The sequence below is a fragment of the Chelmon rostratus genome, chromosome 13 (genome assembly GCF_017976325.1).
Source record: "Chelmon rostratus isolate fCheRos1 chromosome 13, fCheRos1.pri, whole genome shotgun sequence".
In the NCBI taxonomy this organism is placed as follows: Eukaryota; Metazoa; Chordata; class Actinopteri; order Chaetodontiformes; family Chaetodontidae; genus Chelmon; species Chelmon rostratus.
This window is the reverse complement of record NC_055670.1, coordinates 17,780,928-17,800,266: the sequence shown is the minus strand read 5'-3', so window position 1 is coordinate 17,800,266 and position 19,339 is coordinate 17,780,928. Positions and strand designations below refer to the sequence as shown.

General features: G+C 40.6%; 3 protein-coding genes and 1 non-coding gene across 4 annotated transcripts in view; 1 reads left to right on the top strand and 3 right to left on the bottom strand.

The window, feature by feature from the left end:
* LOC121615903 (general transcription factor IIF subunit 2-like) overlaps positions 1 to 1,218 on the top strand; it is a 41,232-nt gene extending 40,014 nt beyond the window's left edge. Inside the window, exon 8 of the mRNA XM_041950405.1 lies at positions 754 to 1,218. Within this exon, the coding sequence (XP_041806339.1) occupies positions 754 to 882 (129 nt within the window). The 3' untranslated portion in view covers positions 883 to 1,218. The remainder of the gene's footprint in view (positions 1 to 753) is intronic.
* Positions 1,219 to 4,932: 3,714 nt separating this feature from the next.
* Positions 4,933 to 9,948, bottom strand: tpt1 (tumor protein, translationally-controlled 1). The gene is made up of 6 exons (XM_041950293.1): positions 9,800 to 9,948; positions 9,075 to 9,148; positions 7,848 to 8,032; positions 7,520 to 7,625; positions 6,220 to 6,336; positions 4,933 to 5,399 (listed from the first exon to the last, which is right to left on the bottom strand). The coding sequence occupies exons 1-6, from the start codon at positions 9,825 to 9,827 to the stop codon at positions 5,397 to 5,399; spliced, it is 513 nt and encodes a 170-aa protein (XP_041806227.1). The 5' UTR covers positions 9,828 to 9,948; the 3' UTR covers positions 4,933 to 5,396.
* A 2,634-nt stretch (positions 9,949 to 12,582) lies between these two features.
* LOC121615836 (translationally-controlled tumor protein homolog) lies at positions 12,583 to 16,402 on the bottom strand. Its single transcript, XM_041950295.1, has 6 exons — positions 16,281 to 16,402; positions 16,020 to 16,093; positions 15,042 to 15,226; positions 14,722 to 14,827; positions 13,988 to 14,104; positions 12,583 to 12,851 (listed from the first exon to the last, which is right to left on the bottom strand). The coding sequence occupies exons 1-6, from the start codon at positions 16,306 to 16,308 to the stop codon at positions 12,849 to 12,851; spliced, it is 513 nt and encodes a 170-aa protein (XP_041806229.1). The 5' UTR covers positions 16,309 to 16,402; the 3' UTR covers positions 12,583 to 12,848.
* Positions 16,403 to 18,984: 2,582 nt separating this feature from the next.
* On the bottom strand, positions 18,985 to 19,066 carry trnas-cga. Its single transcript has one exon. It is a non-coding gene; the product is annotated as a tRNA-Ser (tRNA).
* Between the last annotated feature and the right edge of the window lie 273 nt (positions 19,067 to 19,339).

Below are 19,339 nucleotides of genomic sequence, written 5' to 3'. Positions count from 1 at the left end.
TAAAGTAAAATTATTAATCATGCCACTTCAGAATTAAAACATAAATGCTGAAAACAGGGGGAAACAGATAACTTAGCTCTGTTCCACTAGTTGAAAGTACCTGTGTACATTTACTCCAGTACTGTACAATTTTGATGTACTTGTACTTTCAGTGTTTCCATTTGATGCTTCTTTATAATTCTACACCACTACATTTCAGAGATTCACATTGTACTATGTAGTAACTAACAGCACTGGTTACTTTACAAGTTTAGAGTAACACAAAATCTAAATAAATGATGACATATCGTTATAGATTGAGCTAGCCAGTGGTCTATAAAGAGAGAGTCGATCTCCTTAACTAATTGCTGTGAGCAAATTCCCCAAAATCACAAACTGGTCCTTTAAAACAACAGTTTAATATTTTGGGAAATACCTCTCATATAAGGTTTAAATATAAGGCTACTGCCAGGAGACAGTTATCTTAGCTTAGCATAAAGACTGGAAACAGCTAGCTGTAGCCTTATATTTAACATTCAGGCATAAGTAGCATCAATGTTGTGTCTATCAAGTCAATCAATCAAGTGCCTGCTAGAAAGCGAATAATCATATTTCCAAAAATGTCAAACTGTTCCTTAACAATCTCTGCTTGTACACAGTAAAGACAGGGTGTACCCGACATGATAGTCTACCTTTTTACACAGGCATAATAATGTCTGCTCTGTCTTATACAATCATATGTCACAGTGTCATTATCTCAACCTGTTTCTACAGACCTACCTGAAAGAAATCATGAAGGAAATTGGGACATACAACAACAAGGGAGCTCACAAAAGCACCTGGGAACTGAAGCCAGAGTACCGACACTACCAGTCCGCTGAGGAGGAGATGCAGACCGAGTAGTTCCAGCGAGTTCCGCCGAGCCTGTTCACTGATGTGGGTCTCATCACATGAGAAAGAGCGGCGATTCAGCCTGAGTGTTCAGCCGCTTAATATTCAGGGAATTCAGGGTTTTCATCGACTTCCTGAATATATATGTCAAAGAGAAAATGCTGTTTGGCACATATGCAGGTAGTATGTGATGTTTTTTGAGTTGGTTATTTTTGTTGCCATTATCATAAGTGGAAAGGTTTGCTACACCTTAGCGAGCACAGCACTTTGACATAAATAAACAAGACATATTTCTGATTGAGTTCAAATGAGTTTTAAGTTTCTGGAAGTTGAGGAATGTCTAACCAGTGCTTGTGTGGAAACAGAAGGTGGATAAAATATTCTCTAAAAGATCCTAAAAAAAACCCATCTGAGGCTAAAAACAGTTTAACTCCATCACACCAACACCACACAGCTATTGCCTGGTTGGTGGAAGGATGTCAGAGATATACAAGGTGTGTGTGTGTGTGCGCGTGTGTGCGCGCGCGCTAGGACTTAGCACTTCAAAACTGAACATTCATGATGCATTTCCATGTTGGATGTTTTAGCCCACTCACTATAAGTCAGACATGCCTTACTTAAATTACTGTTTGTTTTCCGAAACATACTGGACCACAGGCAGCCAGTGATTTCCATGTGTTCCTCTGCATATTCTAAACCTGTCTGATTTAGACCAAATTTTTCTATCAACCCATTCGTTTTGGCACAAAGCATCCAAGGCTCTGCTGCTACACTGACAATGAAGTTCAACAGCAGCAATGAATCACAGAAAAAACAAAGATTAAAGAGTAAAATGGCTGGAAACTCATTTCCAGCCATGGTGTGTCTTTCTAATAGTGTTACTATGGCAACAGGACAGCCTGAAACTATGTTTCCAATAAATCACAGGGAAGAGACCAGCTGCTGCTCCATGTTTTAAAGTTTAAAGCATGTTGAGTTTGTTTTTTCACTAAAAAACTCAGGCTGTAAAATTTGTTTTTACAACTTCAATCTAAATCTAACATAGCAAAAGGTAACTGCCAATTATCCTGCAATATAAAAATCTAAAATTAAAAATACATTAACTGCCGATTGGGCCATACAACCCACAACATTTCACTTAATTCTGATTATCTCTCTGATTATCTCAGACTTGTTCCAGCTGAGGAGAAGGGAAAGTGAGGACTGAAGGTGTGAAATGATCAGAACCGCTGGCCAAATGCAGCAGACAAGGTTGACTAGCACTGCTGTATGAATTCCCTACACAGGTATGGAAGAGCTACAGGTGTGTTTGTTTGTGTTGCATGGATGAGATTAGTTTGGGGAAATAAAGCCTGCTGAGGTTTATAACAGACTGTAAGTAGCACAATCCATTCAGTAAAAAGGTGTCAGGAACAGCAGTGGAAGAAGCATTCAGACTCTTATGTGTCAATTCCATACTACAGGTAAAGGTCCTGCAGTCAAAGTAGTCATGTAAATTTTAATGACAATTCTTAGATAATATTACTTAAATATCAAAAGTACTCATTGTGCGGTAGAACGGAAAACAGGCCTGTTTCCAGTTTTGTGTTTATCTGGCTCAATAAGTAAGTTCAGATCAAGATGGCATTGTTTTTTTTTGTAGGGGGGGTAACTGCAAAATAATCACTAGGCTAGTGACAGGGTAAGATTTCGATCATCACTCGATATACCCACCAATTTGATTTCATTTTGCATGAGTGGAGTAGGTTAAGCAGAATCAAATTACTTGTATTGCCAAACAGCGTAGATGCTGTTTCAGCATCCGTTACAGTGGCATGCACCCCTTCTGTAAGTGAATAGTTAGCTGAGTAGAAGATGGACTGAACTCCAAATGGCATCAAGTTAAACATGAAGCATTCCTTTCAAAATCATGAGCCAGATTAGTGCATTATGTTTGTTTTGTACACTTTTATAGGGGGAAAAAAGGAAATGAGCACCATGCAAAGGTTTCGACACAAGAGATTTGAGCTTAATAACTTTTACCAAGGTGTCTGACCTTAATTATCTTAATTGTGCTATGGATTGATCACCATCATTGTTAGAATAGGCCAAGAGATGCAAATTTCATGGCTTTATAAATAATCGACTCCTCGAACCTTGTCCCAACAATCAGTAGCCATGAGCTCCCTTAAGCAGCTACCTTGTAGCTGAAAATTAAAACAATTAAGAGTTAACAGTAATGGTGGAGGTGAAGCTGGGTTCTGGAAGACTGAAAAAACTTTGAGAACTGCTCAAAGGACAAAAGACCTTCACGAAGATTAAGCAGACTCTCGGTGGTGCTGCACTGACACCTGCACCTTTATGGAGGAGTCATCAAAGGAAGCCCTTTTTTTTTTTTTTTTTTTGCATCCTCATCACAAAATTCAGCATCACAAGTTTGCCAAAAGAACATTTAAACCAGCCTGATATATTTTGGAAACAAGTCCTGTGGACTGATGAAGTTAAAATGCTACTTTTGGGCCTCAATGAAGTTATGTCTGGAGAAAAGGTGCAGAATTTCATAACAAGAACTCCTCTCCAACTGTCAAGCACGGGGTGGATCGTTCATGCTTTGGGCCTGTGTTGTTGAATGTTGTGAAAGGAAGAATGTGAAAATTCCACAAACAAGAACTGAAAGACATTTAGCTGGCTACAAAAAGCCTTTATAAGCTGATACTTGCCAAAGGGGGTGTTACTAAGTACTGATCATGCAGGGGCCCAAACTTTGCTTCTGGCCTTTTTCCTCCATTTTGAAATGATAAAGACAATAAAGCCATCTCTCTGAAAATGTTACAGAAATGTGTAATCTTTAACTTTATGCTGTTTGAAAATCAGGTAATCTTTTTCTCACTTAGCTATTCACAGGAACTCAAACTTTGACCAGGGGTAACCAAACTTTTGCATGCCACTGCATATCAGAACTGGAGAGTATTTCTCAATCGAAAGAGCAAAGAAAGGCACTGAAGGCTTTTCTCAATGGAAAAGATGTTTTCACTGTTTGATTTACTAAGTCATTGTTCATTGATCTGCATCTCAAGGAGAAAGCACACTCCTTTGAGGATAAAAATGTGCATATTCTGGACAGAGAAGACAGATGGTTTGAAAGAGGAGTACGAGAAGCCATCTATGTCCAGGTTGAAAAACCATCTCTGAACAGAGGGGGAGGTCTGAGACACCACCTATCTCCCACATACAATGCTGTCCTATCATCTCTCCCAAATAGATTCAAAGATTTAGCCTCTGAGGATAAACAACAAAGCCATTCACACATGGCTCCAGGAGCCTCCCAATGACAACAATGGGACACTAACGAGGCAAACGACTGTCGTTGACATCCAAGGGTTGCATCCTACCCCGCCTTAATGGGGGGATCGTTTGCCTCACAATAGAGTGATACCATTCTTGGTTTTGGGGGTTGGCCTCACTCAGGGGATAAATACTTGAACCTAACACCATTGCATTGGACTAGAGCTGTCCTATCTAGTCTGGTTGCGCATGAACTGATGAAGTCTGCTCGGATGAGAGGCGAAACGTCTTCTAAGACAAACTGACGAGGTCCAGTTGCGAACGATTGAATGCCCTAAAGCTTACAATGACCTGGATGAATGAGAATATTCACAGGCATCTGGGCTTCTGTGTTATGAAATTTGGCTACAATGATAGAAAGGCTCTGACCAAGTACAACTCTGTTCCCTTCATTCATACCAAAGACCTGTTAAGAATTTGATGTTTTGAATGGACCATCACTAAAATGGAAATACTCAAGTACTTGTTACAATTCACCACTGCTCAGGACAAAGACTGTGGAACGTATCAGATGATGGATCAGCTTTTGTTTGACTTGTCAGAGGGGGCAACAGCACTTTAAGGGAACTGACTGTTTCCTATTCATTCAAGTCACATTGCTCTGCTCTGTAGTAATGTGCATCAGACTCCTAATTCTAATGTCGAGCTAAAAGGCATCTGTTTGACTGTAGCCATGGACTATTCAATAAAAAGTAAAAGATTTGTTAACATCTCACAAACATACAGCAATACTGAAAGTGGTGGTACTAGAGTTTATTTTCAAATCAAACCAGAAGTCTTTGTTATAGATGAAATCTTATGTAACCATAAACACAAAGAGGTCTGAGGAGGTCAATGCATATGGATCACTGCTAAAACTGTACGCAGACAGAAGAAAAAACATCCTTCATTCAGAGTCAGAGCTTCACTCACTGTCCTGCGTTTTATTTTTAAATCCCAAAAACTGGGCCAGTCCTGGGACAAAAATCAAACACTGCAAAAGCCAAAAAGAAAAAGTTAAAAACTGTATTCAGTGGCCAATCATGTTTGATTCTGTCAGCCTTGGGGTGGTGGTTTGGCCATAATGTGAATATATATATATTTAAGAAATTGTACAAGAATGTTTCTGGTCAGGCATGATGCAAAATAGTGCTCCTTCAGTCTGCTCTTGGGGCCATTTGGGAAGCAGCAGCCAATTATAAAGCAGATGTTGTTCCAGGTAGTTACTGCAAGAAAGAGGAATATGCATTAATTTATTTTATCTACTAAGGATCATTTCAAAATAAGAGTTCTCCACTTCCTGTGCACTCTAAAATTAACCAAGGGCAGGTTTATTTAATTGAGCGATGCAATAACACTTCATTTTATACACATGCACCCACAGGTGAACTAAGAAATATATAAGTCATTTGTTTGCTTTTTTTGAGCAGCTAGGAGTACTCATTGTGTGAAAACTTAAATAATTGGTGACAGAACTGCCCAGGATGGACTGTTGGACTGTCCTGGCCTCCCTGTTGTATATCAACTGATAATGAACATGTCTTTGGCCATTATTTCTCATGTATAATAGTAGCACACTGACTCTTTGTTATTTATTATGAAGGACTTATATTCTACAACTAGTAGACCATTAACTAAGTTTTCCCACAATAACCTCCTAATTAAGGCTGTGAATGATTATTTTCATTATTGATTTATTTGGCAATAGCTTTTACATCAATTATTTAGTATAATTGTCAAAAAGAGGACATTGCAGACATGACATGCTCTGGCTCAAATCCTTATTAAAATTTTTTAAACAGAACTCTGGCCACGTAGCCTAAGGAATGACTTAGTTGGATTATGGGAAGTGTGGGATCCAGTGTTTTTGGAGCTTGACCCAGACTCTCAGGTTATGCTGTTTTGATGTTGACTTTAAAACATTGTGTTACACCTGCACTTTCCCTACAGTGACATGACAAAAAAAGTCAACGGCTGAGTCACAGAACACCCCTGCACTCGCTTCATGACACTCGTGTGTTTGTGAAGAGTTGGCTGAGTACTTACACATTTCTCAACCAGCAGACCATCTTTGAAGAAAAGCATGTATGGCGTGACGCCGTCTTCACGGTAGTTCAGCAGCCCCACCATGCCTTCTGGGTTCATGCTCTCTCCTGTGAAAAACTGCAGGGAGATTAAGACGCCGCGTCAGAAAACAACCAAAACTGTGCAAGGTTTTCAGTCTCAAGATAGCTCACCATTAACTATTAGGTGCAGTTAAGTTGGTTTGTTTCCCTCACAGTTTTCACAATAATCTGTCTGTAATGACCCTTGATATGTATATGGGCAAAAACACTTTGAATAATATTGAACACAGGTGTCTTGTGCACTCTTCAATCCTGTTGTTTTGCACTGTGTTGATCAGAGGCCATATTCACAAAGTATCTAATGATAACACTAAGGCCATAGGGCTGATCTGTGTCAAAGAACTGAAATGTTTCTCAAGATAAAATAGGGAGGTTAAACAAGTTTGTGTTTTTTAATAACAAAGAACTTAGACTTTAAGACAAAAAACTGTGTGACTGCAGCCTGGTCTCAAATCAGAAGATAAAAATCAAAACTGTACAAGTTCAGTTTTCAGTCTCAAGATAACCAACCATAAACTTTTAGGTGCTGTTGAGACAAGTGCCATCACTGCCTGGTTTACAATACAGGTTTGTGCACAGCTCTCACTTTTCAGAATAATCAGTCTGTGATGAACAGGGTTTGTACATATGTTTCCAGAATAAAATAGTACTTTTCAAGCACTGTAAAAAAGTACCTAAATTAAAAAAAAAAATTCCAGACTCTCAAAGCCTTTATCAGCAGATCTACATTGTTACTATAAATGCACGACATGATCGCTTAATTTCAAGTGTTAAGATTTTTTTTGAATAAGACAGCTAATTACTTTGAAAATCAAGCATTTATGAGTATAATCTAGCATATCCCTAATCTTAAAAACATAGGTTACAATTAAGCATTTCCCAAACTTTTAAGACTTTGTACAGACTCATGATGTCACTTGATACGTAAATGAGCAACAACATCTTGACCACAAGTGTATTGTGTGCTTTTTACTTCTGTTTGGATCATTGTAAGTATCCAAGATGTTTCTCTAAAAACCTTTTCACAAAGTTCTGAGTGCCGCTTTTACTGCACTATGTCAAGAGGTGGACGTTGTGTCTCATGAATGAGCTGTGTCACAGAATTTTAAAGTTTTTCAAGATAAATATGCAGCTTGGATGACTTTTTTTAACTACTTTAATACTAAACAGCTTGCACTTTGAGACAAGAGACTGTGTGTGAGATGACTCTCTATAGCTACCTGCAAGTTCTTGATGTCTGCGATGATCGTCTTAACTGCTGCTGGGGCATCAGCCATGAACTTTTCCACTCTCTCTGGATTGGTCTTGGCCAGGTGGGCCTTAATGCTGGACATGCAAACAAGAGTGATATTGTTAAATATAAAAATATGATAAAAATATCATTCCTGTGTTACAGCCAACATATCACAGTCATAGTTGGCGAAGCAGCAATTCAACTTTCTCTCCTGCTACCCAAACTTGTGGCACCTGTCAACAACAAATACTGATCAATTTGCCCCTGTATTTATGAATCTGAACCTGCATTGAACCCTCAGCACCAATACTCACGCCTTCATGTAGTCTTTCATGTAGGGCAAGTACGACTTCTTGTCGAAGGATGTCTCCACCAGTTTGTGGTTGAGGACAATGTCTACACCGGAGACGGAGGACTCGTCCGTGCCCTCGGGCACTCCCTCAGCAGAGGGGTTGGCTCCAAGCAAGGACTCATCGATGTCGTCTCTCCTGGTGACAGTCTGGACATATTCAGCAGGGAAGCAGAGAGGACAAACATGAGAGGGAACATCAATTTACCATGGATCACAGTGAGAAGAGCACAGATGGTAAGTGGCTGATTGACAGGTGGGGATAGCTATGTATGTAGCCACTTTGCAACATATGTGACTTAATAGTGTGGGGTTGATACATTAGATTAGATAAGACTTTATTGATCTCACAATAGAGAAATTCACTCTAACAGAAGCTCTTCAGAACACGGGGGGGGGGGGCAAATTACAACTGTAAAAGTTTTAAGTGTCTTTTGCCCAGTCGTAGTGGATTTTGATGTTTGTAATCAGAGAAGAACAGAGGTTATTGCACATACCAACTATACATTGGAGTTGTACAGTCTGACAGTGGTTAAGAGACAGGTACCTGCCCAGTAAAAAGTTTCTTGTAGTGCGTTTAACTCACTTCCATTACCATGATTCCTTTGTGTTCAACACACACCCACAACATCATTCTGACTGCAATGGCATGTAAATCCAACACCATTCACACCTCCACAGGCAGAGTCAGCCACAAAAAGAGCACAGGTATTAAAGCCTGAATCTCAGGCTAAGGAAGAACAAAAAACAAATGTATGACAATGGAAAGCTCTGTCATAGAGGTCTTCAAATTGGTTGAATGGGTCAAATATAGTTCAAATGGGCAAACATTCAGTTATCTTTACATGTCAGATGCAACAAAGCTGCAAAGCTGATTGTAAACGAGTAAATGACTGGTTCATTGTGGATGGTACATCTGTGTCTCTCTGGGTTCAGCCACAACTTTTTGGACCCATCAAGACCTTGCCATTCAAAAACAAATTCAGTCATGAGATACACAGGCAGTGCATGACTGAACAAAATCGATTTGTCATCAAGCAGAAGTCTAACATGTAAAATATGTCCCTCGCAATTCTGCTTTCTCAACACCTTCCTTGGACCCCTGTTTTTTTAAAAGGCAGATGTGAATAATTACAAGAGAAAACAAAAGTTATTGTGATGGTCTTATGGTCCGTTTTCTGTGTTAACTCACCTTTCCTTCAACTTCAAAGAAGATTTCGTTGTCAGATACTTTCACTTTGAATGTGTCCGAGAACATCTCATCACCTGCGTGCGAAAACATTGTTATCACACTGGTCGAACAGAAGAAAATCTCAGGCCTGCCCTGTGTTTGCGCCATAAACTAACGTTACAATGTAGTTTACATACACACTGGGCAGCAAACTCAGTCACCTCCGGACGAGTGAAATCGCGTTACCATCTCGATCCGGAACTTGCTTCTGTGATTAACTGAGATATACAAAGCTGCGCTTGTGCCAGTCAGACATCTCCCCATAAATAAAACTGCGGCTAGCCGCTAAATTAGACGATGCCGAAAGGCCACGTACACCACATTACTTTATCCTGACTAACGTGACATTTATATTCCGTACCAACGTCTTGTATCCTGTAACCCCACAAAGAGCTTCCCGTTATTGGGCACACGGGAGTCACACGTTCCCACATTTAGCCAACTTAACGGTTGATGTACCATGGCTAAAGATACAAGCTAACCGGCCTCAGCATCACCGGCTAGCCAACAGGCTTGCTAACACGTTTCTTTTAGCATCTGGCCGGCGCTAGCTTCCGGTCGATGGTAACACGAGTTAGCTAGCTAGCATGACAAACTATCCAATAACGGTACACAGCCAAGATAACCGCCGCGTCTGTGCCACCGCCTAATGTAGACGAACAAGTACTGAAAAACGTATTACTTACCGCTGATGACGCACTTGTAGATGATCATTTTTCTGCTTCGGTGTTAAATCTCTCACAGACAGAGTACAGGCCTGCCGACCGAACAGAACGGTGGAAGAAAAAGAGCGATGCTGCCGCGAGGCTGTGCATTTACGTCCTGCTGACGTCACCGAGGGTCGGCTCTGGTTCTGAGACTTCTTTGCTGCCACTTTGGCATGGTGGCCGATAGTGGTACTACACCTATCTATCTATCTATCTATCTATCTATCTATCTATCTATCTATCTATCTATCTATCTATCTATCTATCTATCTATCTATTTCTTCCAGGACAGATAAAAATACTAATTGTACATCCCCAATTCCAAAAAGGTTAAATACAACAGAATGATAATTTGCTAATCTATATATTGACAAACTTCAACTCAAGGATGCAACAGCTTCCATTCAAACTACTTTATGCACAATTTCCTTAAATTAACAGACTCAATAGAAAGGAAAAAGACTTTGTGCAAACTTTGTGGCCTCTTAAACTAAAGAAGTGCACCTCTCCCACCCCATTCAGCAAGTCATAGGACCAGGAATAGAAAGAAATACTGGGGTTATACAACAAAGCAAGTTTGACATAGTCAGGCTTTCTTTGCATGAGCTGGCTGAACAAAACCTAAAACCCCAGTCAGAGATAATGGGTATCACGACACAGGTTTTGAACTTTATTCCAGGTTTTCTTCCTCAGGTTCTGCTTATGTTTCCATGAAAAGGGCTGTGTGGTGCATCGTTTGACTATTCATCCACACAAAATGGACTGATGAAATGCTGCCCGCTTCAGTAAAGAGAAACAGGTTGTGTGAGCATTATAAAAAATACTACAGCAAAAGCAACACTGCTGCTGCAAATAAGGCAAGAGAGCAATGCTAGCATCAAACTGCAAATCACCCATACCAAGACGACAGCCTGTGATGAGCGATACACCAGAAGACATGTTCTCAGTACAAATCTGCCTGTGTTTTCAGACTGCCACATCACTTTTTGCATGCTGTAACATCTGCAGATGCACCTAATGTGACTGGATGATTGTCCTAAATGAGATGCAAGCACATCTGAATATTGTTTCATCACAGAAAATAATATGGTGTGCCTCTGGGGAGGTTTTCAGAACTGCCGCCTCCATTTTTGGCTATTGTCCGGCCAAAGCGCATGTTTTTCCAAGTGTGTGGAAACTGCGCTGTAACCCTCTCAGTGACAGAGTAAGTGTTCCAATGTAAGACAGTGGCTGACTCTTGCACCATCATGTCATGAGACTGAAGCCCCCACTTCTCTGGTGATCTGATATCACATCTCAGGTCCTCCTTCTCATCATCATCACAAGCCTGTGAATTCAGTTTTGTGCCCTGCCTGGTTTCATGCACTATGAATGCAGGCCTATCAGATGAGTGCATAGCAGCTCTATCAGATCTGCCGTAATGGAGAGCATACATGTGTATGCCAAATCTAGGGGCAGTTGGTGTGACCATGGAGTTGCGAGTGATGGCTAGCTTGACCACATGAAACAGGCTGCAGTGTCATCCCTTTGGGCTTTTGCGCAATGTCAATGTACATCCACTAAAAGTGCTTGTTTTTGCCACCGACAGGCTTGGATTATCTAGTGTCTGACAACATTATGTAAGGATCCCAACAGAGACCCTTTTGTTTAAGAGTTACATCCATTTTGTTTAACCAGAAACAGCTGCAATAAAGCATTTGGCAAAGCCACCAGACTCCATTTGCAGAAACAGTAATTATATCATCACAAAACACACTTCACTCAAACACAAAGGTAAAGGTAATTACAGGACAACAGAAACTTTTTGTGACTCCTGTCCATCACGCACAGCATTCAGTTCATCAAATTCATTGGCAGCCCTGTTAGGCTGTGGGGCCCTCCAGGCTGGCAGTGCTCAGTGGCCTGGCAACTTAACTTCTTTTCATCCACTCAACAGTTGAGCCCGAGTTGCTATAAGCAAGGGTTCGATTTGGGCCCAGCTGGGAGTACAGCACATCCCTACCAACCTTATTCCTGTTCTATTCCTGGTGCTGAGTTCAAAAAGGAGGTGGACAGTGGGTGCACTGGTGTTTTATAGTATGTGGATGCTACCTCCTGTTTGGGTTAACCAATTGTGAAGCCTGTTGGAGGGCTATGCATGTACTCATAGAACTGGAGTCATCCAGTAACTATTTCTCATCATCAAACATGCTAACAGATGGACTAATAGATGGGCTTTCCTCCTGACTGTGCTATTACCACCGGTGATGCCACCACTCTATAAGGTCAATGGGGAACCTGTAAAGTTTCATGGAGCTCTGCTCCCGAAAACCTACATTCTTCCAGAGATGAGATACATTTATGATTTGTCTGTAATATTTATGCACGGTAACACTTACTGTACGTGAATATATCATAAGGTCATATAGCCATAGCAGAAGCGCCTCAATGTTGTTGAATCAAAACATCAATCAAAAGAGAACTTTTGAAAAAGTGAACTCAGTAAAGAGAAATGCATGGAAAAACTGAGTGGACAAAGGCTCTGGTAGTCTGTATGATTTCAAACTCCACTAATTCTAACATCAAGCCAAAAGGTATTTATATGTAGCCATGGACAATTCAATAAGAAGTAAAAGCCTAATTAACATCCCACAAACATACAGCAATAGTGGTGGTGCTAGATTTTATTTTAAAATTTTAATTGTAGATGGAATCTCATTTAATTACTGGATCATTGCTAAAACCGTACACAGACAAAACAAAAAACATCTTTTAGTCAGAGCTTCACTCACTGTCCTCTATTTTATTTATAAACCACAAAAACTTGGGCAGAACCTGGAACAAAAATCAAACACTGCAAAAGCCAAAAAGAAAAGTGAAAAACTGTATAAAAGTTAAAACAGCGACTACTGTGCTCTGGCCATAATGTGAATATATATATATATAAGAAATTGTACAAGGTGTTTCTGTTCAGGCATGATGCAAAATAGTGCTCCTTCAGTCTGCTAAAGACTGGGGCCATTTGGGAAGCAGATGTAGTTCCAGGTAGTTACTGCAAGAAAGAGAATACGCATTAATTTATTTTATCTACTAAGCATAATTTCAAAATAAGAGTTCTCCACTTCCTGTGCCCTCAGCTAAGTTCTGGTTTATTGAAGTGAGCCTTACATCAGATTTTATACACATGCATCCACAGGTGAGTGCAGTTTGAGCAGTTAGAGGAGCACCCCACCTATTTTACACTCTGCTATCGTGAGTACTCACTGTGTGATGACTGCTACAAAATATCAAAAGGACCTGAGAATTGATATTATGCATATTCTAGACATAACTTTGTTTCATTTTGATATCTGGAATTACTTTCTCCTTTATCCAGTCATTATGAAATCTACTCATTATTCAAAATTGGAATTATATTTAGTGGGGACTACTGTGTACTTTTCGTTTTCACAGTAATGATAAAAGTGCTCACTTCTTACAAAGCTGAACCAGACATCATGCAAACCGATTCTGATGATGCAGCTCCGAAAACGTAAAAATGAGAAGCCTGCTAACCGCTATGATTCTGCCCCTGATTTTATGGGGGACATTGAGATGCAAAGCGCTTGTAGTGACTAGACGTTGTATGTTTTAAAGGGGACGTTGCAGAAATGGCACGCTCTGGCTCAAATCCTCATTTCAAGAGGTTCTTTACTAGCAAGGAGGGCCTAGGGAATGACGATGGAGTTGCATTATGGAAACTGTAGGATCCAGTGTTTGTGGAGCTTGACCCATACTTTGAGATTGAGAGTCAGGATCTTTAAAGATCTGTCTCTTGCAAGCTCCCCCCAACCTTGTGGAAGTTGAATGCCAACTCACTGAAGTTCCCTTTATAAAAAAGTAAGCGCTGTTATAGTTTTTACACAGCCATTCAAATAAAGCTGACAGTCACTTCAGGGCACCTCATGATCCCACCATGATATACAATATGAAATTAAAAGATGTATTAAGTGTTGTGAACGTTATATCGTGGAGGGTCAAACTGCTCAGATCAAGAATATTATTGAATCAGCCTTTTTGGTCTCGCTATGTTACACCTGCACTTTCCCTACAGTGACATGACAAAAAAGTCAACAGCTGAGTCACAGAACACCGCTCCACTCGCTTCATGACACTCGTGTGTTTTTGGAGAGTTGGCTGAGTACTTACATATTTCTCAACCAGCAGACCATCTTTGAAGAAAAGCATGTATGGCGTGACGCCGTCTTCACGGTAGTCCAGCAGTCCCACCATGCCCTCTGGGTTCATGCTCTCTCCTGTGTAAAACTGCAGGGAGATTAAGACGCGTCAGAAAACAACCAAAACTGTGCGAGGTTTTCAGTCTCAAGATAGCTCACCATTAACTATTAGGTGCAGTTAAGTTGGTTTGTTTCCCTCACAGTTTTCATAATAATCTGTCTGTAATGACCCTTGATATGTATATGGGCAAAAACACTTTGAATAATATTGAACACAGGTGTCTTCTGCACTCTTCAATCCTGTTGTTTTGCACTGTGTTGATCAGAGGCCATATTCACAAAGTATCTAATGATAACACTAAGGCCATAGGGCTGTATCAAAGAACTGAAATGTTTCTCAAGATAAATAGGGAGGTTAAATGAGTTTGTGTTTTTAAGATACCTTTTTAATAACAAAGAACTTATATTTTAGGACAAGAATTAGTGTGTGACTGCAGCCTGCTCTCATTCTCAGGTCATCAAATACTGGCGCTTTGTCACAGTCTCATTCAACACAAGGTACCTTTTATCACGTGTATGAGACACACAAGGCTTTCAACTAACTGCACTGTAAACCCGTCTGCAGCTATATTAGACTGTTCAAGCAGAATTTTATTACAGTATTCGACACTCTGGCAATGTGATGAGGATGCAGTGTATAGCTACCGTGTACTCATCGAAATTTGCCAGGATCATCTTAACTCCTTCTATGGCGCTAGCCTCGAACGTTTTCACTCTCTCTGGATTGGTGTTCATCAGGTGGCCCTTAATGCTGGACATGCAAATGAGAGTGATATTGTTAAATATTGGTATTCCTGTGTTACAGCCAACATCTCACAGTCGTAGTTGGGGAAGCAGCAATCCAACTTTCTCTCCTGCTACCCAAACTTGGGGCACCTGTCGATAACAAGATCCAATACATATGATCGATTTGCCCCTTTATTTAAAATCTGAACCTGCATTGAACCCACAGCACCAATACTCACGCCTTCACGTAGTCTTTTATGAATAGCTTGAAGTCCTTCTTACTAAAATCTGTCTTCACCAATCTGTGGTTGAGGACGATGTCTACACCGGAGGCAGAGGACCCTTCAGTGGCCTCGGCCCCTTCCTCAGCAGAGGGGTTGGCTCCAGTTGCAGCCATATCAAAATCCTCTGTCCTGGTGACATACTTGACACATTCAGCAGGGAGGCAAAGAGGACAGACATGAGGGAGAGCATCAGTTTCTGGTGGACCACAGTGAGAATAGCACAGGTGGTATGGGGGCTGATTGACAGGTGAGGATAGCTGTGTGCTGCTAAGTTCATGTAGCCACTTTGCCACATATGTGGCTGAACAGTGTGACGATGAACTTCATCTGCTGAGCAAAACAATGCTGTAGTAAACTAAAGTCAAATGCTAATGCAAGGCTAATGCTAACTAAAACTGTAATCCGCATGTGAACGAACATTTGGAGCCTGCCACCATTCCCACGTGGATCATGATCTGGGAACTTTTCAGTTTTGTTCAACTGGAAAACACAGAATGCTCTATCAAGTAGGACTGGGTTTCGGAGCATTTCATTGCACGTGAACAGCTCTTAGCCTGATTGAAGGCAGCGCACATGAACAAGAACTCGCACAGAGTTTTCATTTTATTTCATTTTGGATTTCAGTCAAGTTACTGGTGAAATAATCTGCCATCTGTGATGAACAAGTTAAAAATGAGAAGCCTGTCAATGATATCTGCATTCACCATTGCTAGCACCAGAGCTTCACATGAGCATGTTGCTCAGAACGCCTTGTTGACGTTCACTGTGTCTCATTGAGAGACATCTGGGACAAAACTAGTCTAACAGGGTGGACTGGTGACGTGTCTGCGATGAACTAAAGCCCGTCCATTAGGCCTGCCATGGGGAAAGAAAAGCTCCTGAGTCTGACTATACAGACACAAATCCCACCTGCATACCACAAACATGACTCACCTTTCCTTCAACTTCATAGAACAGGTTGTTTTTAATTTCTCTCATTTTGTATGCGTCTGTGAACATCTCATCATCTGTGAGAGGAAACATTGATATCACACCAGTTGCACAAAAAGAATCTCCGGCACACTGTAGTCACATTTCCTCATCTTAAGCTAACTAGTCGAACCATGACCAAAGCTGTAACACCGCAAAAATAACTACCCCAACTGTAACAGTAACTAACCAACAGGACAGCGTTCACAAAACTTGGTGACTTACTGGTGATGATGCACTTGTAGATGATCATTTTGCTGCTTTGGTGTTTGGTCTGTTCCAAAGGCAGAGCACAGGGTTGTTGCTCTCAAAGCACAGGAAAGCAAAAGGAACGGTCGAGCCTCAGGGGAGGGCGTTTATATCTCTCTCCTGCTGACGTCAAACAGGTTTACGGAGGCAGAACAGTGGCCGTAAATTTTGGCAAGTCAAATTTGGCATTTAAAAAAACAACCTGAACTGAAGAAGGAAACTCATTAGTTTTTTTCAATGACAATCTTTTTTTTCTTTATGTCACTCACTGAATTTTTTTGTGTGTGTGTCACTGGTTAGTTTTAACTTACAATGTCAGTGTTTCAATTCGAAGTTCAGGGATCGTTTTTAATGGCCAATAAATAAAATAGTGCATTGTATTTTTGATGAAAAGTTAAAGTCACTGTTCTGGCTCCATAGGTCACCCTGCTGTCTGCAGGCGACACAGAGGCGTCTGCTGTCGTAAAACCAGGCTGGACAGCAACTTCTTTCCTCAGGCTATGAGACTCCTTTTCTCGTAATTCGTGACATTCCACCTTAAATGAATGACCTGGAACTTTCTGGTTTTACACCTTAGCATACCACTACCTTTTCTACAGTCCTTCTTTTCACTCATACTATAAAACACTTTCTGTGTGTATATGGAAGGTACATACTGTTTTGTTTCATTCTAATTCAAATATTTGTATCCAAGTTGCATGAAGGGGCTTAATTTGTGCAACCTTGGATTGTCAAATGGCAGATGAACCTTGAACCTTACTACCTCATGTGTATACATTTTGACTTACCATGAGTTTTGTTTTTTATCATATCTAACTTTTCATCCCCCATCTATGGTATCGACAAGCTCCACCTCAAGGACGCAACAACTGACTCACATTTATACTACTTTGTTATGAGCGCAATATTTCCTCAAAATCATTAGAAAGGAAAAGAGTTTGTGGCCTCCAATGTGAGGAAATGCACTTTGCATTTTCTAAGTCACATAACCAGGACTGTAGCCAGGGTTTTAGGAATGCATGAGTCCATGTCTCCACTTCCCCAGACATTTTACCACACACTCACAATAAGTCTCGTCTTTAAATTATTTAAATGTTTAAAAATCACAATTGTTTAACTGTTCAGTTATATTGTCTGCAAAATGAATTCCCCAACATCAAAACCAAAAAACGAAATATTTTTGGTGTAGAGTAAGGAATTCTTCATGTATTTATTTTATGGCTTTATTGTAATCAGGATTAAGTGTATTGAGGCTAAAAACTGGAATGAGCATATAAAATCTACCAGTGTAGAACTTAAACTCAAGCTCTTAAATATCCTTCAAATTAAATCGTTTAAGAAGAACAATCACTCCGGGGTTGAACTGCTCACAGCACAAGCCCGGACAAAGACCACAGTCTGTGATGAGAGGCTACAGACAGACAGTTAGCCTGTAAAATCACAGTGACCACATGCACTTAGTGAGAACACAGTCTGTACGATACTAAGAACAAACATGAAACATTAGAGTGTTTCTCAGTCGCTTTGGTGCTTTTCTCAGATCAGAATGAAAATTCTTATAACCATTAGTTCAACCTCCACAACATTTAGTCATTTGTGCACATCATAGAAGCAATTTCTCCTTCCTCTGAAGCAATTGCAAATGTTTTTGGACATGTATCAGTTGCTTTCATACAATTCTCTGCTGTTTTAAACATTATCATTTGCTTATGGCATGTCAATAAAAATGAACTATACTCATGGATGCTGAATAGTCATTCCCAATAAAACTAATAGTCCTCATTTTATTGCTTGAGTCATTACATAAAAAATTGTTCAACTAGTTATCAAATTCTGTCAAGCAAATTTTACACCTTTCTTTGTCATATTTTCCTAGAGATGTCTCCTAAATTGAACAATAATGTGGCCAGACAGACAGGAATGTCTGGATGTGCCAGAATGATTTACCTATGTTCAGTTACAATATGTACTGTTATATTGTTCACATTTGTGCACAGCTTTACCAAAAGGGTGTTTATGTTTGTTCTAAATAAGTGACTGCAGTGTATTTTTCTTTTGCACAATGCTGTAGAATTGCAAAGCAAATATACAGTAAAAATGTGAAACGTACATATTCGGTGTCTTGTACTCACTGAGTTTATTTTTGTTTATTTACTTTATTGATCCCAAGACTGGGAAACTATTTTCATTTTCATTCATTTAACCCAGGCATGTCCAAACTATTCCATAAAGGGCCGTGTGGCTGCAGGTTTTCGTTCCAACCAAGGAGGAGCACACCAGCTTAATTAGCTGAGCTCAGTCTTCAGCTGATAACTCAGTGATCCCTTGATGTTGATTGGCTGGCCTGGTGTGCTCCTCCTTGGTTGGAACGAAAACCTGCAGCCACACGGCCCTTTATGGAATAGTTTGGACATGCCTGATTTAACCCATCACTGGGGAAACACACACACATGCAAACATGCACCATGCAGTGAAACACACACAGGAGCAGTGGGGTGCAATCAAGCGCCCGGGGAGCATATTGGGGGGGTTAAGTGCCTTGCTCAAGGGAACATCAGCCCACTAATGGAGGGGGAGGGAATACCCCACCACACTCACATTATTCTGCCGGTCCGGTGGGGGAATCTTCCGACCACAAGCCGCTTCTCCAGCCTCTAGGCCACGGCTGCCCCCAAAAACTCGTCACGAACAGGATTTGAACCTGTGCGGGGAAACCCCATTGGATTTCGAGTCCAACGCCTTAACCTCTCGGCCACCGTGACTGTATCAGCCCTGTAACTACAGCAATGTGTAACTTTACTGTTGTTTTCAATGGTTGTACAAGGAGCATATGGCACTCTCTTGAGCATTTTCAGGTAGGCAGGTGTCACAGAGTTCTGACCTGTCATAATGAAAACATGACAAAGCCATTTGACTATCTTGTTCATACACGATGGTGTCAAAACTTCTCATTTTGACGACACTGCCAGTTTCATTGACATAAGTACTTGCTTTTGAGGGATGGACAAGCCATTTTTTGCAAGTGATGTGCTTTT